Source organism: Haemorhous mexicanus, chromosome 3 (genome assembly GCF_027477595.1).
Source record: "Haemorhous mexicanus isolate bHaeMex1 chromosome 3, bHaeMex1.pri, whole genome shotgun sequence".
In the NCBI taxonomy this organism is placed as follows: Eukaryota; Metazoa; Chordata; class Aves; order Passeriformes; family Fringillidae; genus Haemorhous; species Haemorhous mexicanus.
This window is the reverse complement of record NC_082343.1, coordinates 39,875,248-39,901,488: the sequence shown is the minus strand read 5'-3', so window position 1 is coordinate 39,901,488 and position 26,241 is coordinate 39,875,248. Positions and strand designations below refer to the sequence as shown.

Below are 26,241 nucleotides of genomic sequence, written 5' to 3'. Positions count from 1 at the left end.
GAGCTCTGGAGCACACACCTTGCTCATATGTTTGGATCAACTCAATAAGAAGATTTCTCCCTTTCCTTTAAATCAGGCTTCTAGCAACCTTTGTTTAGCACTGACTGTTTTGGTTATCTTCTTTTGTAAGGCCTATGAATTTTCATCAACAGAACCTTTCTAATACCTATGGTTGCTCTGAATGAGGACTTAAGCTGGACAGTGTTTAGTGGTTTCCTCTTATTAAACACTGTAGATTTTTTATGCCATCTGAATTTTTTAATAAAGGTTTTGATTTTTTCAGTGCTTGTGTAAATCCACACTGGATTGGATTTTATGGCTCTTGGTGCTTTTACAAGGCAAAAGAATGGCATGAAATGAATGCTCTTGTGGCAAAAATTATTTAAAAAGGACATATGAGTGCATGCTTCCTCAAGAATTATGTAGAAATATCTTTTAAAAGCATCATGATCAGGTCATTTCTTTAAACCTTTCCAAGGAGCTGAAAAATTGCCCTTCCTGTATCCCATTGAGGGAATTACCCACTGAGTTGCTCTTTTTGTCAGTTTCTGGGAGCTGACTGGATGCTGATTCTGGAGCTGGCTGCCAGGTCTTCTCAGCAGAAAGCTCAAGTTTCTGGAAACTGCCCCAGCCAGCACACTGTGTTTGGTGAGCTTCAGTAAAATCTATATTTGCATGGTAAAATTTTGAAGAAACCCAACTATTAAATTAATTGGTGGATTTGAAGGACTGCATCACTTCTCAGGATACATGTGGGTCTACTCATGAGAACTGAGGCTCAAAAAAACTCAACCAACCAAACAAAACTTAAATCTTGTTTCTTGTGTTAGTTGAGAAATACAGAGTTTCCTAAAATAATGAAATGTCAGAGCTTTCTTCTCATAACCACGAGAAGCAGTAAGTGCTTGTAGAAGCACTACAAGCAATTATGAAAGTTATGTAAAGGTCAAGGGGTGAAAAATTCAGCATTCAAATTGATCCAGCTCTTTAAATATAGATCTAGGAAGTTCGAAGGTGCTACAGAAATAACTTGAAAATAGAAATACATTTAAACTATGTTAATGAAACTAAACAAAATGTCACTCCCCTACTTGAGATGGAAGGCTGGAAAAAACAACTTCCAGGCTGCTACTACTATTTCATAAAAGCACTTCAAATAAGAAGAAACACTTTTGGGGGGCAATAAAAAAAAAGATTACGCTCTACACAGATTTCCAACCTCATCAAGAGACTAACTACAATTAGTTGACAAATTAGCTTGAAACAATTTTCCCCAAAATGCAGGTAACTTGTCACCTGTATCCCCATTACCAGAATTCGAGTAATGTCAAATTGTTATACTATTTTCTATTTTCTCTAAGAATTTAAATTTTGCTGAAGCAGAAGTCAGTGCATATAGCTTTCTTGTATTCACTGATTTTTTTTTTCCCCATATCTCTCTATTTAGGATGCAGCCACACAACTGGACCTGTTTTATAACTTCTATATGTATTTCCACTTTATATAATAACAAGAAGTCTATAGAAACAACGAAACACTTAAGTCCAAAATTTCTGCTTTGCCCTTTAAGCCCTACTGAGGCACCATGAGAAACTATACATTAACGGCTGCATGTGAAAAAAATTCCTACTCCTGCTTGCCATACTTGAAATCTACTTAGAAGTTATTTCAACTGACTGGAGATATTCATGGGCATGACAGAGATGAAAATCTAGGACCAAAGGAACGAACATTCAGTAACACAGAGTGTTACTCTTATGGAAGTTTCTATGAATTAAAGAACCTTGAACACAGTTAACTTCTACATCTCTACTTCTATCTGCGAGGTCAGTTAACAAAATGAAAGGACTGGATTTCTTACTTTACATTCAGCGTAACAGTAAGAATTTGCAAACACCTAGCCTATAACATCATTTTACTCTTTTGGCACTATAGCCACCAAGATATATCCAGAAAACCACCAGTTCCTCAATAATTTCTCGTCAATCTCAACAGTCCTCCGTATATAAAGTCACAACCAATATTATCAATATCTTCCCTCTATTTGGATGTTAGAGAAGAAAAAGTGCCTCTAACAGTAATTAACATCTCATATTAGGTCAAACATACTGACTTGGAACCAAATTAGATTTTTCTGGCACATTTATAAGCTTTGCCATCAAGATATGTAGCTTGTAAGTAAATATCCATTCTCTCATGACTATCACCATCAGATTGTGAACTATTTGGCTCCTAAGTCTTTATAAAAACACACAATTAAATCCAGCACGAGAAGTGATGTTTGTGAAGTCTTAGTACACAGCCTGAGCACTTCCATTATTGCAAGTTTCTCTAGAATACTCTTTGTTCCACAAGCCACTTTTACAAATGACTGAAATAATTGCTTAACACAGAAGATTTTTACAAGTATGTGTTTTGTATACACAAATTTACACAAATTATTTTCCCGATATTTAAAATGAAGTAATTTTCTTGATTTATGGTGATTCTTGAATTTGGCACCAGCAGCCTCTTACAATGAAGCTTCAGGACACATTTAAGGCAGACAATGTCAATATAAGAGGTGTAGTCCTTCTTTTAATCCTCTTACAATGAGCACTCACACAACCTATTCTTCAAGAAATTATTCTTTTTCCATCTGAATAACTCCCTGAATAACCTGATCACACAGGTGCCTGTCTTCCAGTGTCAGCAGAAGCAAGGGCCAGGCAAATGTGGCTAAACTTAGCCATATATTGCCACTCTAGGGACTTGCTTTTCAGCAACAGATAGGCTCAGACCAGGTTCAAATAACTTTGGCTCAGCTTGTTAATACAGTAAATCCAACCATCAGGCTCCTACCACTGAATCAAAAAAATGATGCAGCTAAATGATGCAGAGACCTGATCTGCTATGAACTCACTCTGCCAATTTAAATTTGTTCAAAAACCCAATGTTTTTGGTACGTTAACTTTGTACCAGCAAGCTTTATGCTGAATCAGGTATCATCTGTCCTTCCTGCAGCTGGCATAAAGTCAGCATAAACACAGCGTTGCATGCTCTAGCTAATTAAAAAGGAAAGTGCCTGTGTGCTCACACCTGATCCGGATCAGCTCAGCACAGCTGAACGATCCAGTAGATCACAGATGCACTGGGAGTGACTGCTCAACACTTACCTGCATTTTTCACACATGTTAGGTACGGACACACAACCTGCACTTAAGGGGCCACAGGCCTGGTATGTGGAAGTTGATAATGATCCCCTACTATTGAAATTCAGAAGAAGTTAAGGAATGTTTTTTTTCCTGCCTCCAAAGGACCAAGCCTCAAAGGAACAGCTTGGGAAGAAGCAGAATCATTTGACAGAACAAAGCATTTCTTCAGGATGACAATTTGAAAGACAATATTTGATTTTCAGGGAATTTGATCTAGGGTAAGCTAGATTTCTACCCCATCCTACAGCAAGCTACCACACATTCCAGCAAACTGACAGACTTATGACCAAAAGCAAAAAAGATGAGAAATGCTAACATTACACTGTACTTGACTATTGTTGATTTGCTCTAGATTCTACAAAAACATCCTAATGCAAACCCTGCTCATCTGCCCACATGTCACACGAGCTAGACACAAACAAGTGAGTAAAAAAAATTAAAAATCCAGCCTTATATGCCTTTTATTTATTTGTTCAGCTGTGGCATAATTTTTATATTATTCTGATTGTAACTGCCTGCAGTATTAGAAATAATGGACAGGCAGCGTAACAGTTGAAGTTTTTGGTGGTAGTTTTCTTAGATTTTTTTTCCTCTCTTTTGGACAGGTTATAAATCTCTTCTTTATGCTGTCAAGAGTAAGGGAGAAACATATTTCAATAGCAACTTTAAAACGAAACTCACAAATTACTACCATTATGCTAAGTGCTAGATATCCCACTGCGCAGTTTTGCTTTGTGAATTTTTACCTTCTTCCATGCACACTTTTAGCCACTGATCGCACAGCCTTTCAGTGTTTTCTGCCTTTTCCTTTAAATAAACTGGCTCTGGCTCCTTCCATCTGGTTCCCCTTCCGTCAGCAACCCTGCACCTGTTCACACCTCCTCTCCTGTTGGATTCCACTGAACATTTCCTCCTCTGCCAGGGCTATTCTGGCACTCGCAACCTTTCTGTCATTCAATCCATCTGTCAGAAGTGAACTTTGTTTACCGCAAGCTTCTGCTTTCTTCTTCAAGAAGCAAAGCCCCTCAAGGTCATTGTCAAATGAACTGTCGGTGTAGATTTAAATCCACTTCTGCTAACCAGCAGCAGATGAAGTTCTTTACAGTCCTGTATTTGTGAAGATCAGTTTGGGATATAGGAGAAATAGTAAGAAGCAAAATAATAGCTTTTAATCATTATTTGTTAACTCCAACAGCTAACATGTTTTTCTTCAAAAACATGTATCTGCTCCTTCTTGCTAGGGCTAGCACCATCTGAGAAAGACTTTGCAGAGCTATGTGAAGAAGTGGAAAAGGCTAATAAAAATATTATAAATAAAATAATAAATGAAGACTTTAGACTCTGACTCTATGTAACAGAGATATTGACTAAAATACAAAGAGAAAATGGGAGCAGTTGAATGAGTAAGTTTACAGTAAAATCTTAAAGTGGTCAAGAGCACTAATTTAAAATGATTTAATCTGCAGCATTTTCTTTTCCTTACCTACTGATGTTTCAAACACAACACTATTTAAGGAAAAAAATCCTTAATATTTTTTTCTTGTTTTCAAGCCTTGTAAAACACACATAAGCAACTCTTTGTTAGACTGCTGTCTTCCACATTAAGGCAAATTATAAGGACTGGCTGAAACTAAATTCTTATTGTTAACAGCATACATTATTTTTAGCAATTCCTGTGTCCATATTTCTTTTCAGGAATAGACTCTAATAACCAGAAGTTCCTGAATTATTAACTAACCTCCTTCACAGTCTCATTCTTCTAAAACAAGAAATACCTTCAATTTCACAGCACACCTCGGTATCCTTCAAAAAAAGATAACCTTTCACAAGATAAATACAATACCAAAAAATAAAATACATATTTGAAGTTTTGTATGCAATTATAATAAACCACCCATTTTATTACCTCTTTACCAAAAATGAATTTAAAGTAAAGTTTTCTGGATAAAATCCAGGAGGTAAGCCAATCTCATTAGCAGAATTGCATTTATACTCACATTAGGTCTGAATTTCACTTTAATGAAAATTACATTGACAAATACTGCCTAAGTTTAGCTGATTAAAAACTTAATACTGATCTGTCACTTTTATGGGCATTAATCCCTGCATTTGTAAGGAAGTATTTTTTTATGCTATTGTCTTCTTCCATAGGAAACCAGATACAGGTGATCAAATGCACTGGAAAAAGAAGAGGAACCCTGGTACCAAAAGAAGATGCAGCAGTGTCCCACCTGACTACAGAGACACTTTAATTCCTCAGTGATTTAAGTCCTGTAGAAGCCAACTGACCAAAAGGGAGAAGCTAATCGCGAAAAGTTGCTCCTATTTCTACAAAACTATAGTTTGACATGCAAACCACCAAATCCACAGGGGCAACCAAGAGCAGCACACTATTAACCTCGCCATGCTGCCAGCACAGCCAGGGCGAGGAGTTCAGCTCTGTCAAGTAGCCGGCAGCAGCTCATCTGCTCGCTCAGGATGGGCATCTCCAGCTCAGCCTCTCCTGACCAATCACCGGCACAAGGGCGCTGCACAAGGGCTGAGGAAGGACAGCAGCCGGGCGGCCAAGGCTGGTGTGCTCAGGTGATTTTTTTCCTTTCTCCTTCCATCCACCAGCTACTTTCTCCAGCAATGACAACCTACAGACTGATGCTCTTCAAAGTGAAGTTGGATAAAGTCTCCAGCTGACAACCTTTTGGGTTCTCTGTCGAATTTTTTTTCTAGGCAAGAACTTAAGGAGGAGAATTTTGCACAGTAAAGGAAAAATACCCACAAATCAACAACCGCTGTGACTGCACAAAATAAACAACTTTGAATATACTTCTGAAAGCACAAGACAGCTTTTAAAATTGTTGAAGTTCACAAATACCAAGTGCTGACAGAAAAAGTACATTTTAGCTTATTGTAAAAACAGGCTTTCGATGTACTTGAGAGAAAAGCTTTAGAACAAGTCAGAAATAATGATAAAAATCAGAACCATTTTTTCCAGTAGCAAATTCAGCAAAAAATCCTGCAGCCTTGAATACATGTATCTGAAAGACTTCTTTGGTTCAAAAAAATAAATCATTATCCTGTTGTCATTAGTCACACAAATAAAAAACCTAATTTGAATGAGACCAAAGTAAATATTTGATACACACTCATAAACTTATTACTGTTAGTGCTGAATAATAACTGCTCAAAACAAAGACCTTATAAAGATGTTTGTTTTCCACAGCAGTTAGTCTCTTCAGTGTTTCATCTGAATTCACACTCGCTCCAAAGCGCTTTAAGTATTGTCACTGCTCCTGAACCACACTCTACATGCAGGAGCAATTTGGCTGCCTCAACAACCTGATGTGATCATTGATGTGACCAGTTGCAGTTTAAATACCGTGAAAAAAAAATCAGATGAATCTAATACTAAAAATCTGAACACGTATTATTGTCTTTTCCTTAAGAAATATTTATTGTAGGACAATAAATACAATTGTTAACCATGTTAAAACTCATTTAAAATTAATAATAATTTATAAACACTTTAATGTTCAAAATTAACACATGATTTTGTATTTGTTCTTTACTCTTTCACTTATATTTCCTTTCCTTCCCTTATAAAATTTATCAATGGCCTTTATATGTTTATTTAAAATATTAAATACAATGATATTTAAATAATTGTGTGTTATCTTGACACAAAGTGTATCAGCTTAGAAAATTTTACAACGCCCTGCCAGAAGACGACAGAACCGATTTATTTCAAATCACTCAGTATCAGTCTTCATAAAGCAGCATATGGTCTTATCGTGGCAGGTAAAATATTTTACCTTCTATAATAACAGAACAGCTAATTTATCTACATGCTGTATAATCAGATAAACAATTTCAGCTGCACTATGAAAACCTGTAGGCAAGGGAAAAATTTATCCCCCACCACTTTATTTATTTTTCCACATATGCATTCATATGATTGTTAACAATAGAGGCTATCCTTTCTTCCACCTCCTTCTTCAATTCCCTTAAAGCAAGCCCTTCTTCTCAGTAGTGAAAACATTTGCAGTTTCTACAGCTGCAGGACAAAGAACTCAGATTTTCACAGAGTTGCTCAGGGGAAAAGGAAGGGGGAACAAAAAAAAGCTCTGCAAGATTCAGTTGCAAGTAAAGCAGAGTGAATGACAACTTCCAAAGCTACTACAATCATTTACTAATGTGCTGCTATAGCAAATAAGTCTAATTTTTTTTGACAGCACCAAATTAGATTTATTGCAGAAACTGCTGCATAAATAGCATATGGCTATGTTATACTACCTATTTCAAATCCCTGTAATGTTTCCTCCCCTCCCTGCTCAAAGTGGATAATTGAGCCAAACTACAACCCTTCTGCAGACAAGATACACACAAGTTCAAAAAGCAGATGCAGGACACGTAGGTTTTTTTGGTTAAAATTGTCTAAAAAAGTATCACATATCCTGATCAAACAAACCCAGGTAATAATAGGTAAGATCTCCCTTGCTACACTTGAGGATTTTATTTCCCCCTTTTACTCGATAAAATTCTGTTTTCATTTCTCTTTCAACTGACAGTCATCAACACGGGGCACGACCTCGTAATCCTCTCACACATGACTACCTCTAACTTGCACCAGAAATCCTACTGATCTTTACTTTTCACGTGAGTCAAATTATTCATGTGACTCAAGATCAGAAGGCTCGGACCTCTATTCGTCCCTCTCAAGCTCTCGCTTATGAGCAGGGAAGAGCCTCCTCGGAGCAAAAATAAAACATTAGAAAACTCTTTCCATTCATTGGAGGGGCCCAGCCCTGTGGGAAGGCGCCGACCTACGGCTCTCCCGATTTCAAGGGGAGCAAAGTTTCCTTAGCGGTTTCCCGGATCAGGCCCCGGACCCACGTGCTTTCGCATTTCTGTCACTCGTCACATTCGCCGTTCGCCGTACCGCTACGGCAAGGTACGAAACCACGTAACCTCAGCACAGGGCAGGGCCGAGGGCAAAGCCCCGCGTTTGTGAGGAAGGAAGGAGGGGGCGCGATGCCGCCGGCGGGACGCGCTCGACGCCGCGGAGGCCGCCGAGGGCGGCGGTGCCGGCCCGGGCCCGGGCCCGTCCCCGCCCGCCTCCCGACTTCGCGCGGCCGCGGCGGCACCGAAAAGACCTTGGAAGGTCTCGCGTGCGGCCGGCGGGCACACCACTGCACACATCGCGCACGGCTGCGGCTACCCCGCCGCTCGCCTGGCGGTGGTCAGTCCTCCCAGCTGCCCTATCCGTTACTGTCTGATTAGCTCTGCGAAGGAGCCCCTCCCCGGCCAGCTTTCCCCGCCATCTGTTCCACACGCGATGGCTGCCGCCCAGCAGCCTCGCGCTGCCCTCCTACCTGGCACCCGGCTCCCGGCCTTACCCCAAAGTGCTAACACAGGTTCTCGCTGCTGGCAGAGTCAGGATTTCATTACTACTACTTTGACAAGTGCAGGGTTGTTTGTAATTTCTCTTTTATCCTGATTTTGATTGTACAACCACCTCCCACTGATTCAGTTTGCTTCAGTTTTGTTGCTCACAGATTTTACTCTCCACATTAATCTCCCTCTGGCATGTTACTGCATCTGTTCCCTTTTTTATTATTAATTTTCAAATTCCCACCATTTTTGACAAAAAGGAGGTAATCTACACTCTGCTTCTGCCCATTTCATTTTCTTTAATTTGGAAGATAAGTATGAAAGCGTGCCAAAGAAGTTAATTCTCCGTTAACAGTTTATTTTCTGGCATCCTGATGCCTTTGTATATGAAAACCAGATAGAAAATAAATGTTGACTGAATCACAACAACATAGTCGCAACCGTCCCTAAATTTAATGAAAAGTAAACATACGAAGCAGAATCTAAAAAGTTTATTAGTTAGAGTTGTTTCATGTTATCACTCATCCCTGCATTTTAACATAATGCTTTTGCATATTGATTTTTTTTTTCAAAAAATTAGAAATCAATCACTGGTTACGCCTTATTTCTGCTTCCTCCCCCCACACCCCCAATTCTAGTGCTATTGGTAATTTCATCAGTTAGTCTGATTAGATTAAGCATATCTCAGTCATTTAATATTAGTAATAATGTTTCTCCAAAACTCCTTCCCAGCATAAATGATGGACTCTGAGGCGCTAAAATTGTTGGAAAAGGCATGGCATTAAGCATGTTGCTAACTAATAGATACTACTAGAAAAAAAACCCCCACAATAAATACTAAGTATTGTGCAACTCCCTAGAAGGCTGTGTATAACCACCAGGAAGTTTATGTTTCATCAATTATTAGTATAGCTTAAATAGGGAGAACAATGAATGAGGCAGTCTGCAAATTCTAACAAGGAACACTGGTGATGATATACAGCTCAACACCAGAGCTTCAGAGATTAAATAATGCCACATTAACCTAGGAGGGTATATGCTTTATTTATTGTACATGTAATAGAAACTAACCTTAATGGAGTCACTGAGGCTAGCAAGAAGCACCCATGCACAGTAGGATGACTATAGCACTGCTAAAACCCAACTGGCATGTCCTTAGATATGCTGCTTTCTAGAGATCATATCATTATGAAAAAGAGGGAAGAAATATCACATAATGGGGGAAAAACAATAATCAAGAAAAACAATACCCACTGACTCACTGTAATATAAACTTCAGTCCCTCAAGAGAGTGACACAGGGATTTAGGGCAGCTTGGTGGCTTACCTGAACCTGAAAGAAGATCATTTAGTAATTTCGCTATACCTACAGGCTAACCTTGAGAAGTTCTTATTGTTTCACATAAGCAAACAAGAATAATGTATTTTAAACTAAACTAAATCTGCTTCTATTCTAGTCAATTATATTTCCTATCAAATTTCAGATGACATTTCAATAAAAAATATCTTGAGCCATCTATCTCTTCATCCCTGAGAAAATGGATGATGACATAAGAAAATTTCAATTTTGAAATTTAATGATTCCCTCATTTCTTAGGATTTATTTACTTGTTTGGCATATGTGAACAGGAACTACTTCTGACTGCAACTGAAACAGATAATACCTCCAGATCTGGTTTGAAAGAAAAAGAGGAATGTCTTTTAATGATGATTCTGTTACACAAGAATAGTGAAGAATTTTTTTTACATTAGATGGCACACTAAGATCCGACAAGTTGTTAACATCTTGCATCTTTTATATGATCTTTTCCATGAGCATATTGACATGATTGTTAATGACTATTTTCTCATTAATTAAGAACAATAGACCTGTACTTTTTCTACCCTATGAAGAAGGGCTTCAGGTAAGCTTAATTAGCAAGACCTAACCTTGCCAAAGTAAGAGCAATTTGACTTAAGAACTAATTTAGTAGGATTTTCCTACTACAGTAATTTCAAAGCTGAAACTAGGGCAAAAGAAACCCCCAAGAAAACTTTAAACAATCATGGTCAGTCTCATAGCATGGTGACATCTGCAAAGTTACATGACTGACAAGCAAAACTACACAGTAGAAGTTCTGCATTTCCCCTGTCTTTTGAAGACATACAAATTAGAATTACTAGCTAGATTCAATAGCAGAAAGTGCATGTTAATAGCAAGTATTTCTAAGCAACATATTGCTCCAGGAAGAAAGGTGACAGGAAAAGGCAATTTTAAACTCTGTGGCAATGGTTTAGAATAGCTAATTGTAACCTTTTTTTTCTTCCTTTTTAACAAGTACATTTTGTTAACTTAGAAGCTGTTTAGTTGGTAATCAATCAACAGTGTCTGAAAACTAGGATACAGCAAAGAAGTGGGACTCCTGGAGAAGAGTGCTGTTCTGCAGAGTACTTTCTTTTCTCATTAAGACACAGACTGCATGTTTTTTCTTGTTGATTCCTTTCATATACATTTATCTCATTTATATATATTAAAATCCAAAGTTCTTGTATTCGTTTATAATCGTATTTATTTACAATATCGAAACTTAGAATCAGTAATTAGTGAAGCTTTTCTCCTTAGTAATACAGTAATTAATACAAAACAAAGAATTCTTTCTGTATCTCGTCAGCTACCACTTATTTCTGCCAGAACAGCACAGACAGGTCATGCAAGGCTACAGAAAGACTATCCACAATGGTGTAACAGCAGTACAGGCCTCCCTCAACTCCAGCGTTGTGAGGAGACTTGGAGTGAACCAGCTGGTCCTCTCCTGAAAAGAAGAGAATCAGCAAGACGAGGCCAAGGCCAGAATACCCTAGAGATGCACTAAATCAGTGCAATTTCTGCAGCAACCTCCCACAGGCAGGACTCTAGAGCTTAAAATCTGTTTTCCTTGGCAAGCGCCACAGTGAATGAGTCTACAACCCCCAAAGGATTGCTATTACCCCTACCCCTCAAGTATTTTCACTGACACAGTTGCCATTTGAGGTGAAGGGAATAAATGAAAGAAGGCAAACCGTAAGTGAATTTAATTTACATGCAACAACTATGGATGTACCATGAAAAACATACTGAGTTCAAAATGCAAAACTAATGCCATTAGAGACATGTAACTTTTATACCTTCACTAGCACAGAAAACCTGTTCTGCCAGGAGGTGAGCTGAGAGGAAGAATGAGTACAGGCTAAGGACAAGTGTCATTTCAGTAGGGGATGCTTCCCTCTGCAAGGCAGGGAAAACAGGCGACACTACGAGAACACTTCAAACGCTGCCCTATGGATTAAAGTTCAAGAGGAAAACAGGTAACAGATCAGGAGCAAGGAATCGCTCATCGCTTTTCCCCCCTTCTTCTTCAAGCAACATCCCCTAACGTATTCTTCAAAAGCAGACAGACGCTCCAAGTGTAGAGAGAACACAAAAATGTACAAAGTGTTACAGAATTTGGGGAATGTCAAGAAAAAAAATTTGAACCTATTTCCCATGCCTCATAATATTCATTTTTCCAATAAATACACATCAGCATAAAAAACATTGCAATTCTTGTAAGGAGATGCCAAATATGAACACACAGAAATAAAAAAAAAAAAAACCAACCCAATCCAAAGCAAAAAAAAAAAAAACCCAGCCAACCAACCAAATCCCCTAAACCCACAAAAGAAACCCCAAACATCCAATAAAACCCCAAGGAGATCAGGACCTTGCAGAAGAGTGTCTGCACTAGGTCAAAGGAGCCATGGCAGTTCAGCATCTGTCTCAAAAAGCGGGCATCTGTGAAATTATATGAGAACAGGGCCAGCACAGAGCATTACTTGTCCAAAATACTGTTCCCAGTCTCTAATGATTTGCATCCGAGAAACTTTCCAAGTCAGAGACTGTACATCAAAAAGCTACCTGAATAATCTCTATGTCAGGTATCCAGCTTTAATTACTTTGCTATGCAAAAGCAGGCAATAGTTCTCATTTTTACATTTTGAGTATTTTCACCAAAAAAAATTTAAAAATTATAGATTCGCTAGTCAGATTTCCTCCAAGATATCCAAAGCTTTATTGCATATAATCAGCCTTTGCTAAAAGGAGCGTGGTAAAGCCATTTGGTTAGCTATCACAACAAATCATTATTAATAAAGTTCTGCTAAATCCAAACTTTAGATATCTTAACAACTCACCCAAAACTTTTTTCAAGTTCATTAACCTCTAGCATATTTTTTTCTCTAAATACAGGCTGTTAGAGTGGTACTTTCTTCCATCTGTTAAAGAACCGTGCTCTGAATTACACAGAAATTTAGCTGAATAAAAAAATGATTCATTGAATTTAATAGTTTAGACAAGGCTCTATTTTATTTCCATTTACTCAATGGCAGAATTCTCACAAAGCCCAAAAAGTACAAGACTTGGATAAACACACAGACTTCTGTTAAGTGATAAAAATCTAAGCTTTTTTTTCCCCCCTATGAAAAATTTAAACGAACTTAACTTTTTCCCTTAAGTACTGAGTGAAAGCTGCCAGATTTGTTTATGGATGTTCATTCTTGGGGGGAGCAGGGCAATGGAACAAAAAACCCCCACACACAACCAAAAGCTGCAAACAGTTGGACAATAGCATTTTCCAAGGGAAAAGGAAAAAAGTTCTGCAGTTACCAAAACTCAAGTTGCAATGAATAATTGCCATGTCAGCCTTCTGGAGTTTTCTAGAAACATGTAATGAATAGTGCAGCAAAAGACATTGGGAACTATACTCAAGGATGGAATAGGCTCAGGGGAAGTCTTTCATTACACAGTGGATTGTACTGTATCTTCACTGAGCAAGAGACTGAAACATCCTCCTCACATGAGCTTACCTCATACAGAAAAATTATGTTCATTTATATATTTATATACATATTCCTGGTCATTCTGCTGAAGAAATTTCAGGTTATTAATCTGAGAACTTCTGTGCTTAAAGGTGCTGCTCTACACTACAGTCTTAAACAACTTTCAAATATATTTGTCCTACTAAGCACAGCAACAGTAGCTGCAGCCTCCCTTGCTTTTCTTCCTGCCTAAAACCATGCCACCTCACCACCAGAGCTGAACACTGCCTCATCTACACACTATTAATTCACTTTTATAAATTAGAGTTCATAACTCACTTTGTAGTTCATAACTCCCTAATTCACATCTCCACTTCTAACACAACGGAGGGCTGCTCGTGTAGGCAATGACTGCAAGTATCTACAACAACTGTGGGGAAGCCTGTGGCAAAAAATTAGCAGAATGAAATTGGTACTACAGCATGTAATAGGATAAGGGGTACCTGGTGAGGTGCAGTTGGTGCTCAGATTTACTCAGCAGTTCTGTCAGTTTTAGGCACTCCTCTCTGGCTTCTGTCACATCCTGCTGGGCTTGTTCCAAACGCTGTTTGTTCCCATTGAGCTCTAATCCCAGTTTTTCTATTTTCTTAAAAAATTATAGAACCAAAGAAAGTGTATTTAAGAAATGCATAGAGATACATTTTAAGACCAAAAAAAAAAAAAAAAACTGATCAAAGCATATGAAAATAATGCACACCTCTGTTTTAGAACAAAAGTAGTTACTTGATAAAAACTGCAAAACAAGCAAATTAAAATATTTGAAATTACATTCTATGAAAAGCCAAAATGTGTTTCATATTTAAATACTCTAACATACAATCAATGTTATTGTGTTCATACAGCTTAAGAGTTACAGCCATTCAAGTATTTTCCATTTTTCTCATGTGAAGGCTCCATATTTGTGGCTTGAATTCACTGTGAAAGGCAGGAGAACAGTGGCCATCTTCAGAAACTGCTTGACATAGGATAGCTCTCGTGTTAATTAATTTATTTTTATTTTTTTAATGCCTATTACATAACCAGCGACAAGGGGACATTTAGCTTTGTCACCTAATATTACACAAGAGAATAAAAGCAATTTTGTGATTTTACCATTATTGAAAAGAAGTATTTATGACTTCTATCTGAACCCTAAACATACCAGCTGCTGTTAATCCTATTATTTTAGTAATATCATTAGTCCTTATAAATCAACAGAGTAACTAAAGTTGATGAGTCTGTTAACTTATCTACAAATAACCATAGTTGAGTTTGCATGGCCAGCATCTTCAAGTCCAGTGATACATACTAGATTTATGTTATCCCAGTCATATTGCCAGCAGTTTAAACATTTTTCATAGAAATTCTGAGAAACATTATAATTTTCTTCAAGGCCATATATCACATACAAGTACCTGTAGGACTTTGAGTATTTTCACAAAAAAATGTATCTGTAACACAAAACTATACTTTGTTCTAGGGATGCTTTTAGGAAGGCCAGTAGAGTACAGCAAAGCTGACCAGTGTAGTTTTATCATGTAGTAACTGTTCTGCACTAAATCCCTACATAAATATTTATTTGTCATTGAGGCTGGAGGGAACTTGCATGTTTTTCAGTCAACTAAACTGTGAAAGGTCATTTGTAGTACAGAATAAAATTGTTCACATAAGGAGTTCATGCTGAATAGCTATTATACTTTAAACTCATACCATAGCTTATTTGTGATAGCTTCCTCATGTGGAAAAGATGCAATATCTTCTTTAATTAATGAAATTATTCGTTCAAACATCCTACGAGAACAAATGAATATAACCCCACCCCAATACAAACATTTGAAGCATCTTCATAACAACATTGTCTCTTTTCCAACCATGAAAGTGTTAATCTAAACTACTTACAGTTGTGATATCAAACAAATACAGTCAAGCTCTTCATCCAGAAAAACAATGCCATTTAAAGAGTGTTGAGGTTTTTTCATTTTGCCATTTACTTAACTGTACACTTTTTTCCCCCAAAGAACACTCAACAAAGGTTCATGAAGGAAATTTTGATTAGAATTTAAATGTCACCTTGCTTTTTCACATGCATCTCCTACCAAATTATATTGGCAATTCCAAATCCAAATGTGAAGATAGTAAAACTATATACAAAATTGTTAATACTCTTCCCTTCTAAAGAATATGACAACCTGTTAAACTGACAGAATATTTTAAAATCAGGTGCTCTAAGATACTCAGTTACAAATGGTTTGCATTTCCACTTTTCAGACTTTTGTGTATTTTAAATAGAAGTCTCAGTGTGTTCTCTATTCTTCTTAACAGTAGCAGTACATAAGTGTTATTTCTCCATTCATAGTAAACAGGGACATGAACTCTTCACTGTCTTCACAAGTTAAAGATAGGGAAGTTCTGCAGCATTCCTAAAATCTGCTTTAAAAGTGCATCCATTCAGCACACCTTTAAACAAACCCAAACCACAAATTAGTCCAAAAGCATCTGCTAAGTACTTAAAAAAAGCACAACCACAGCTGGGAATATAAATACACTCTAGATCACTCCTTCAGGGAAAAGTTTCAAGGAACAGATGGGCTTTACACCATTGCCTCGAGTTAAACAGGCTCAGTCAGGTTTTGACACAGACCCACAGAAGGAAGCAAATTCCAAGTGCAAGAACCTCTGGTGAAAATGTTTCGTTTCCATCAGCCAGATGTTGGACCTTCAGGGCTGAACTCAAGAAACACATCCATAGATTTTAGTTGTCATGAAAGTGCAGGGGGAAATTCTCAGATAGGGAAGTGTCACTTCATGAGAGGATCTTTAATCATTCACAGGTGTCTTATAATTTCTATTAGAAGTATCAAGAAAATAAAATGTAGCTTGAAGAACAATTTTACTTGTGCTACTTTCATCAGTAATTCCAAAATCCAGTATCAGCTCCTTTACACTCATGCACACATGTGTTTGTGCATGTGTTTAGGTGTATACAGACATACATAAACATCTTAAAATACCAATGGAGGTGCTTGCAGCATGACCTATATTTTAGAATTCCTGTAATCACCACGGCAGAAACAGCAGACAACCTCATGAGAAAGGGATAGCAGAAAAATGCTACTCAATAAAACATGTTAACAGCAACTCAGAAACAGCCAATCCAGGTATATTTAGGCTTATCAACTAAATAATTCTTTTTGAAACACCAAAAAAAAAAAAAAAAGTTCATTTAAAGTCATTTGGTGGGAGCCACACACCACACCACATTTATGTGGTAAAAACACATAAGGCTGAAAGCAGATCATACTCTCAACACTATGGGATAATTCTGTTTAAAAACTCAGGTAATTGTTTGAAACATGAACCCTCAGAATCTGAGACATGTTAATATAATAAAAAACAACCCTTTTCTCTCTCCTGTTAACAATAATTGTCTCACAAATACACTCTGTCCTGAATTCTAAAACATGTCAAGTCCAGTCCATCATTAGGTCATCACAATGTAATTGGGATTTAATCTACAGAGAAATTACAGAATCAATGAATCTTCTTCACTTTTTTTTGCAGGGAACCTTATCAGCAGCTTTTTTTTCCCAACTTTTACTCAGAGTAATTTTTGCGTTACTTCAGTTACCATTTCTTCTATCAGGAAGCTGTAAGTAGTTCTGTAGCTGCTATCCAGGCCACAGTGTAATTGTAGGGACAGAAACAGAAACAAACCACCAACTGAAGCATTTTGCTGACAGCTCTGTTTCTCATGCAGTGTTAATTTTATCCCTCAGTGCCTATCACCTGTGATACAGCTTTTTACCACATGATCAGAAAGTTATTTCTTCAAGGTACTTAACTTTTCAATGTATGTGAGAGACAAGAGATGGAGCACAGAACTGCAAAAAGACAGATGACAATCTTGCATTTAAGAAAATCTGAAACAGATTTTCAGTATAACAAGGAACAGAATTATCATAATGTATACGTACAACAAGACTACATTAAGGTTAGAACAGGCAACTTCTGGTGCTTAACTCTGCAACTTTAATGTTCTTATTACTTCTGCACATAATTTCAAAAGTACTATTTAATATGTCTTGTTCTGCAGTTGCCCAAACTCCCAGGAATATCAACAGGCACTTTGCCATGGAAAGATGGCAGGCTAAACCTCAGTAAGAGAAACACCATTACTCACCATAAGCTGAAACACACTAACACCATCCTGCATCCATATTCAGCTCAGTTACACAAAAGAAGTTTTACTTAAACAAAAATGAAGCATTAGTGAAGTACCACTGCAGTAAAATTTTATTCTAAATCAATTATTCTTTTTTCAGTATTACTACCAGCCACCTTCTATATTTTACGTTTTCTACTTTGGATCACATAGGACCCTTTTGTATTTTTTCTTGAAGCACTTAAGTGTTCCAGTTTTCACTCATTAGTTTGTGATGCATTTAAAAATTATCTCCAGATTTTACAATTAATTTTTAGGAGACCACACTAGAGATGCTCATTCAGTGACATAAGTGCAGCTTTCTGGAAAACATAAAAGATGATTTCTCGAACACTGAATTAATCCTCAAATATCCTTTTCATAACCTGACATTACCTTCAACTAACAATACTTAGTCATGTTTCAAAAATGTGCTTTTTAATAAACTAGACATTTCTATCTCTGTAAAATCTGATAAAATGAAATAATTTCATTCAAAACAAGTAAAATTAAAGATTAAATTAATTATTTCTTTTCATACAAATGCTGATTCCATTGTATGCAAAAAATGCAACTTTAAATTTCAAACTAGCAGATATTTTTCACAAAATTTCACATAACAGCAAACTCACAGAAAAGACAAATACTTTTTTTAAACAAATGAGAACGATTAAGTGGTGATGAAAAAACTTGTGCTGTAAAGAAAATGCAAAAAACAACTTAAGACTTTTAACAAAATGAAAAATTAACGAAAACCAAATTCATTCTTAAGTGATTTATGATATTCACTGTTGTGCCAGTATGTTCATTCATCAGGTGAAAAAACACACAGTATAACCTGAAAAGGAAATTCTGCACTGACTATATCATTGCCCAAATTCTGCAGTAAAATAATTCTGGAGAGTAAAATATTAATGTGAATTTACACTACCAAGTTTTTTTGTTTCATACTTCATTTGCCACCATTACTAAAATATTGAAGGGGCATAAAATAGAACCAAAACCAGAAGAAAAAATATAGAACAATAAAAAGTAAAATATAATCATGGTGGTGGTTGGTATTTGAATATCCCCAAAAGGCAATCAATAAAAATATAAAATAAAAAGGCAATCTAGAAAAATATACACACTTCAAATTAATACACTTTAACAGGCCATGATGCTCATAAGCATAGCCTCATTCACTAAAGTAGCCTTCAAAGCAGAGAGACCAGTGAAAATACTCAGGACTAAGTCTTTCAGAGAGGTGCCCCCAGTATGGCCTTTCATGTACATTTAAATACTATCTGCACCATTGACAGGAAATTTTTGCATATTTTCACACTGATCTCCATCCATGCTGCCTTCCATACCTAACAGTATACTAATTAATCAGGGACAGAACGAACTGGATTTTTTTTTTTTTTAATTTAAAAAAGCTCAAGAAAACAAGACTGGTTTTGTAGAAAGATTTCAAGTGTTTTACTAGGATTACTATCAGGCCATATGCAGCAGGGGTCATTTGCAGTCATTTCTATCCTAATCCTTATATCAATCAAGCACTCTAGGTTCAGAGTGGTCTCTAAACCTCAGACCTCCCAGGCATGGCCATCTGACATAGCATATTGCACCTGAAGAACTATCCAACTTTGTAAAGAGAGTTAGGGCCATCACAAGGTTAACCCCCACCACATCCCAGCAATGGCTTTCTTCCGTTTGCACTCTATTGGAATTATTGCTGCTTCCCAATCAAATCTGAATGAGTTTACAAAGCACTCATGAAAGCTGCATGTGGTTTCAAAGGGGAAACCTCCATTCTGGAAATAGATTTATTTATAAACTGTGAGAATATTTTTAAATATATACACAGGGCTTAAAGGAGTTCACAAAGACCACCTCTTTCTAAGAGACTAATTCACGAAAACACACAGGACTATGGCAAACTCTACAAATCGTTTAGCCTAAAACAGGAATCTGAAAACCTTTCCTGACAGGAAGGGCAAGTAACCTGAGCAGAAGCATGAGAAGTAGCCCCAAGAAACACACATGGAAAGTTTTTTTCTGTATGGCTGGCTCAAATCAATTGATCTGTAAAGACCAGAGGGACAAGAAAGATATAGCCTACCTAGATAAGCAAAGCAGGCTGTGATTTCTTAGATGGCTATTATCCTAACCTGATCTGGTGGGACTGTTGAATTCCTCAAAGACAAGTAGTTTTGTGACCCCTTTGCCACTTGTACTGCAAATTGTGATGGCGCCACACACCTTGTGTGCTCCACTAAAAGACAGAGCCTCAAGACAAGAGCTATCACCTAAGCAAAGGCCATCAGCCACAAACTCTCTGCTCCCAAACTGATGGAGAATTAACAGAGGCAGGAGCCTGCAGTTTCCTTGGAAGAGCAGGGGTGATGGAGGAACTTTATGGGAATAGCATGGAGGGTGGATGCGTTTAGAGGAACACATTTGAAATCCCACTAAAGCAAATTTGTTACCTGTGGTTGTTAGCTGGGGAAAGAAAAAAATTGTGTTGCACACTATAGATTTATAAGTACACATAATTTTTAAATTTAGAAATAATCCTTAAGGTCTGTTCTTGTGCAAGTTCTTGAAGAGCAACATGGTCCCTGTGGATAAATACCCTGGGAAATGACAAGAGTGAATGGCTGAAACATATTATACAAGGATTTTACCACATAATTTCCATGAAAATATTTGCTTTTAATTTGCCAAAATATCTGACCTGCAGTACTATTTCAGGAACAAAACTTCCAATCCCACAGAGATTACTACAGTCACATTTTAACAGAGAACATTGCTGTACTACAGATTAGCTCAGCAGCCACCAGCAGAGATAAGAAAGTCATTTTGTTCGCAGTGGAACAAGATTATTTTTTTGCTAATGGATTGCACAGGTGGGAGATGGGGGACAATGAAGTAGTGCAAAATATATGGTTCACTTGCTGATAAAAAATTTAGAAAAGGAAGGATGCATGTAGAAAGAAGGAAGGGGAAGGAAGATTACACCTAGTTCATTATTGAAAAAACAGGAGAGAACAAAACCTGGTCCTTTTATCCTTTCAGACACTATTTAAGACTACTGATGTGAGATTGGTTCTTACTTCCTGGACAGCATTAAAGGAATAGCTGAAAAGAAAACCTTTGCAATAACAACTGACAAGTGATAGGGACTTTTACAGATTGTTGACACAATGACTATTGATAAAACAACAACATTTTCTAGTCAGAGAAGAAGAAGAAAAAATCCAACAGAAACCAAATATTTTTTTAAGTATGTAAACCCAATATATCAACAGATGTGCAATTCTTTTCCGACTTTGAATAATTTTTAAAGTGCATAAACAATTTTCTCTTTCCATATACTGTGGGGTGACATCACCATGGATGGCAGAACACAGATTGAGCTTACATGGGCCAAACTACACCAATGAACAATAAAATCCTGATCCTGTGTTATTCCTCTTAGCAGGTTAGATGCTTAGGGGAAGCAGGCCTGTACAGAAAATGAAGATAAGTGAGTAAAGAAAAGTCTACTACTGGGAATCCTAGTCCCAAGGATTTTTCTTAAGGAAATAGATAAGATTTATTGAAGGCTGCTCATACCACTGATTCTTGGGGAATGGATGGCTGACAGAGGAAAGTTATGCCATAGCAGAGCAGCAGCAGCCTTATAATAATTTTATATATATTGCAGGGTTGTAGGTCAATGTCTTCCTCAAAAATCTTGAGATGAGCTAGTAAGTTCATTAAGTTCCTCCTGAGCAGGTCAGAAAACTTGCAAGCTTAAAGTACTGCCATTTTACTCCTTATTTACTAATTTTCAAATTAATGCATTGAATGCCCAAAACACAAAATGATTAATTAGGAAGAGCTCAGTTACAGTAAAGGTTATCACATTTCATTAATGCTTTCTTTTCCAAAAGCAATTTGGGTTTGCTACTTTTAAGACCATTAAACTCAAGGTCAGACCAGGTGAGAAAATTTCATGCTAAGAGTTTCAAGCTATTGTCTGAATTTTGGGGGTTTTCCCCCCTGCCAAATATTACTCAAGTATATGTTTACTGATTTAATAGAATTTCTTTTCAAAACAGAATTTCCAGAGCATCTTTATAACTAATGAGAAATCAGAATATCAGATATAGATATAGACTGTTACAAGAATACACATAACACAATCCTAACCCATCTTCATCAGTTATTAAAACTTGCAAGTTTCAAACATCTGGTGATATGCTGAATGTCAGAGATGGTGAAAACTCCAGTATTTTAAAGCCTGAGTCATGAAAGCTTGATATCTGTTTGTAAAAAGACATTTCAGTGAACCAGGGTCTTTAGAAGGTGTTACTGGTCTTGCTTTGGATACTCTGAAGCATTTCTAGGATATACACCCAAATTCTTGGCCTGAACTATTTTTGATGAAGACAGAGTCAGTAATCTCTCCTCTTATAGCATCTAAATTAGGTTACTATAAATCATGGATTTATGACAAATGAGATAAACATTCCCAAAATACCCTTTGGCAAAGTGCTTTTGGACTGCGATTTTGCCAGATTTTTATTTGTCTGCAAAATTGTCAGTCTATAATGTACAGAGGCATCATTTAGGTTCTGTCATACTGCACAAAAATACTTTGGTGTGTAGCTCTTCCTATTTGTATAGGTTATGCATGTCAGTGAATCTTGACTTCTTTTTATTTGGACTTATGAACTGCAATGCAGGCAACTCTTAAAAATCTGTGGGTTTTAGCACAGTGTTTCTGGAGCTTTTAATTCTGTCACCTACAAGGTAGGATGCTGAATTTTTTAATTCCCCTTCAAACTATATCTGCCCAAATTTAAAGACTTTTTTTACAGGTTAAGATTACTGGCTTAGATTTATTTCTACACAAAGTATTTACCTGATTCCACAAAACATGATAAAACAAAATTGAAGAGCTGCAGTTACTTTCTGAAGTTGAATTTAATATGTCCTATTGCTTTACTGCAAGGACACCACAACTCCCAGTGGAGCCATGCTACTGGTAAGAGCCATCTAATAAGGAGGATGCCCAAATTGGCTTGGACTGCAAAACCCAATATTAAAAACTGTTTTCACTTCTACATGCTGAAGCTTGCAAGATTTTAAGCCAAATATAAATTATTTCAGACAAACAGAAAGCAAATTATTAAAAATGAACTTCATTTTTATTTTTATAAGGCAGAGCAGAAAAGAGCAAGTGATGTTAATCTAAGGAACAATTTCATAGTGTGTCAGAAGTATGATTTCTGTTAGAAATGCATAAATTATGCCATGCAGTGCTTACAAATTAACAAAAAAAGTATTATAAAAGTGAAGCCCTGCTGTGTCAAATATGCCACACAATTTCTGTTCTAATAACAGCAATTTAGGTTAGGGCGTGACTCTTCTCTGATATAGCTGTGCTAGTACAACCCCTAGTGTGGACACAGTTTACTGCCATGGAGGCATTACATTCATATAATCTATAAAGCTTGTTCCTAAGCAGTAAAAGTATTAAGTAATGCACTGTTATTTCAGCACAGCTACATCCACAATGGAGGGCTGGCTGAGAGAGAAGAAGAGAGGGCAGTAGGTTATGCTACTTTACAACATATCGGGCCAGATGAACAGATGTGGGTTTTGTGTAGAGAAACTGTGTGGCAAAAGTCTTTCCCCCCACCTCCCTCCATAATCCTGATGTTAATCAGTATCATGATGGATAAACAGTTATTTAATTTAAATAGTAACATTGCTCATTGCTTTTTTAATAATTAAGAAATATTCATGTAAAATGCTAATAAGAGAGTTATAACAGATATTGACACGTGGGTGTTAGTCCTAACCAAGCAATAAATACAGAGAAAAAGATATTAGGGTAAAAGGGAGTAAGATCAAAGATAAATACTCTCTTTAGGTTTCCTAAATGGTCTAAGTTCAATTTTGAATAAGATTTATAAATACCAGCATATGATAAATACCAATCTGTATTTACTTGACATACAGATATATGTATCTGGTGACCCTAAATTGTACTTGTGGGGCTTTCTGCCTATTCTGACACACCCGAATAATTTTAATCCTTTTTTAAAAGTCACTCCACGTAAACTAAAAAATATCTTCAAAACTGAAATTTATCCACAGCACAATTAATAATACAATTATACCTCAAGAAACAGTAAACTTGCTCTGAATATATTAAAAGGCAATCCCAAACATGATCCCTTGTTTTTAAAAGAGAAAAAAAATTATCATTTAATACAGAATAGCATGAAAATACTCCTACATTATTGTCTCTCTACTTAAAAAAAATAAATATGTATTTATTATGAACAGATGGTGGCCAAGGAAAGTATCAGCTCTATCTCTTAGCCAGAAGGTCAGGTCATGGCTGAGAGACCAAAGAACAATTAATATTTGCTATTCAGTCCCACATAAGATAAAACATTTCAGGTTTTCTTTAAATACAAAAATAGATGCAATGAACTGTTTTCATTTTTTTAAAACAAAATAATTTGCAATAACTTATTAACATTTGTTAAAATTTGATTTAAAAATCCCAAGCCAACAGGCAACAACAGAACAAGGCACTCTAACACTCTTCTTGGGCTGCCTTTAGCATGTTAAATAATCCTAGGACGTATACAGAACTTTTTGGGTTACTGGAGCCACAGCTACAAAACAGCTGCTAGATCCTGAGTCTGAGAATTACAAAATTGTTTGTTTTCCTTTTTTTTGAAGGACCAGCAATCATATTTGAACAACACAATAACATAATTACTGAATATCTAATCTTTATCTAGTTATCTAATAATTTTTGCTGATAGGAACTCTCCCTAATTTCACTTTATATCAAATTATAAATCACCACATTTCAGTGTATTCAGCTCCACTGATTAAAATACCAGTATGTCATCACATGAGGTTAAAATATTTTGTGAAATTTTGTAATTTGTTCAAAAGGCAATCCTCAAGCAAGTTGGAGAACAGGATTTATAATCCAAGATACTTCTTCAAGTATTTTATTAAACACATCCTGTTTTATTTGTATGCCAAGATTATGCCAACTCTTTTATCTGTGATATCTGTCAAGACACAGACGACAAGCTTGTTTTTTGTTTTTCAGTATCCCTAGGCCTAAAGGATGCAGGAGTGAAAAAAAAAGCAAACCTTTTAAAAAAAAAACTCTTTAAGACTTCTCTTCTTCTGCGCTGTATCACTTTCTATACATGTTGAAGGGTTATTTCACCTAATAAGCTCCTCCTTTGGATTTTACATATATTTTCGTTATACCTTGAATTAATATTGCTTCCAGACTAAGCTTGTACTATTAAGTTAATAAACTTATTGTCCTACATGCAGATTTTGAGGCACTGATAATTAAAAATTTAATTTTTGAAATACTTCATTTTACCCCTACATATATTCTTATACAGGGAATGATCTGTTCAGTTATTTAAAAGAAAAAGAATGGTTCAAAATGTGTTGGATAGGCTGCTCAAATAACAAAAGGCATATTAAAAAAATAATCCTCATGTGCATCTTATATATCTGTGTATTCAGAAGACTCTTATGTGCAAATCAAAACTTAAGAATGAATACTTAAAGTTTGAAGTCCTAGAGAAAAATGGATAGAACCTCAAGAAAAAGGGCACTTCAAAAGATGCAGATTACACCTGTTCAAGCTGTTTGCCAAGTATGTTGCAGGTTACTCTAATAATCTTTCCTACTGCATGGGATGTTTTCTTACAGACTACCTGTAAGGCAAATACTGGTTTTTGTATTAATATAAATCCCAGTTTTAGATAAGCAACAGTTAATACCAAGTGGACTTTCCTTCTATAATTTTTTTTTTTCTAGAAGGCTACTTTGGTTTTGGTTTTGTTTTTTTAAACTTTCCTATGAATCCCATAATTCAGTAACATTGAATCTTTAAAGAAATTGGAAGATAAATAATTTTCATTTTTGGCATCATTAGGTTATGCTTAAAGCCTTTAATGTTCTGTTAGGCTGCATGTATAGGTAATTATGTGTGGATTTATTTGTGAGAAAAAGTGTATAAACACATGTATGCAGTACATAGAATTTAAGTAGCTGGTATGAATAATATGATAGAGTAATTCTATATGAAATCATGGAATGAGTGATGCGCAAAACTGAACATACCAGGGCTGAAAACAAGATTAAGATAACCAAGAGGTATTTATTTAGCAGTAAAAGCTGGCTTTTTGCCATTAATTTAAACCATTTAACAGTAATAAATGACCACTATTAGAAAAATGAATCATTCCAGCTTCTGAAAAAACCCTACTTAGGCAACTAATAACTGCAAAGTTATAGCAGTATTATCTCTTACCTGGTCCTTAATTTCAAGCTCCCTTATAGTTTTTGTTCTGTACTCTCTGAGCTCCTTTTCTGCCTCATCCTTCTTCATTTTGGTTTGATTCAACTGATAGCGCATTTCTCCACACACCTGTTAGATTACACAGACAACATGATCTGTTAGCTTGAAGAATCCATAGCCCAGGGTTTGCAATTAGATCTTTTGGTGCCCTCTACAGGTCATTGAAATGCAACATATTTTTAATTTACAGCTATTTTAGGTCTACAAATGGTAAAT

General features: G+C 36.4%; 1 protein-coding gene across 4 annotated transcripts in view; it reads right to left on the bottom strand.

Annotated features, from left to right (window-relative positions):
- SDCCAG8 (SHH signaling and ciliogenesis regulator SDCCAG8) overlaps positions 1-26,241 on the bottom strand; it is a 104,703-nt gene that overhangs the window by 52,633 nt on the left and 25,829 nt on the right. For all 4 annotated transcript variants that reach the window (XM_059841460.1, XM_059841459.1, XM_059841458.1 and 1 more), the window contains exons 12-13: positions 25,978-26,094; positions 13,894-14,036 (exon numbers count right to left, since the gene is read on the bottom strand). In XM_059841460.1, coding sequence (XP_059697443.1) covers positions 13,894-14,036; positions 25,978-26,094 — 260 coding nt within the window. The remainder of the gene's footprint in view (positions 1-13,893; positions 14,037-25,977; positions 26,095-26,241) is intronic.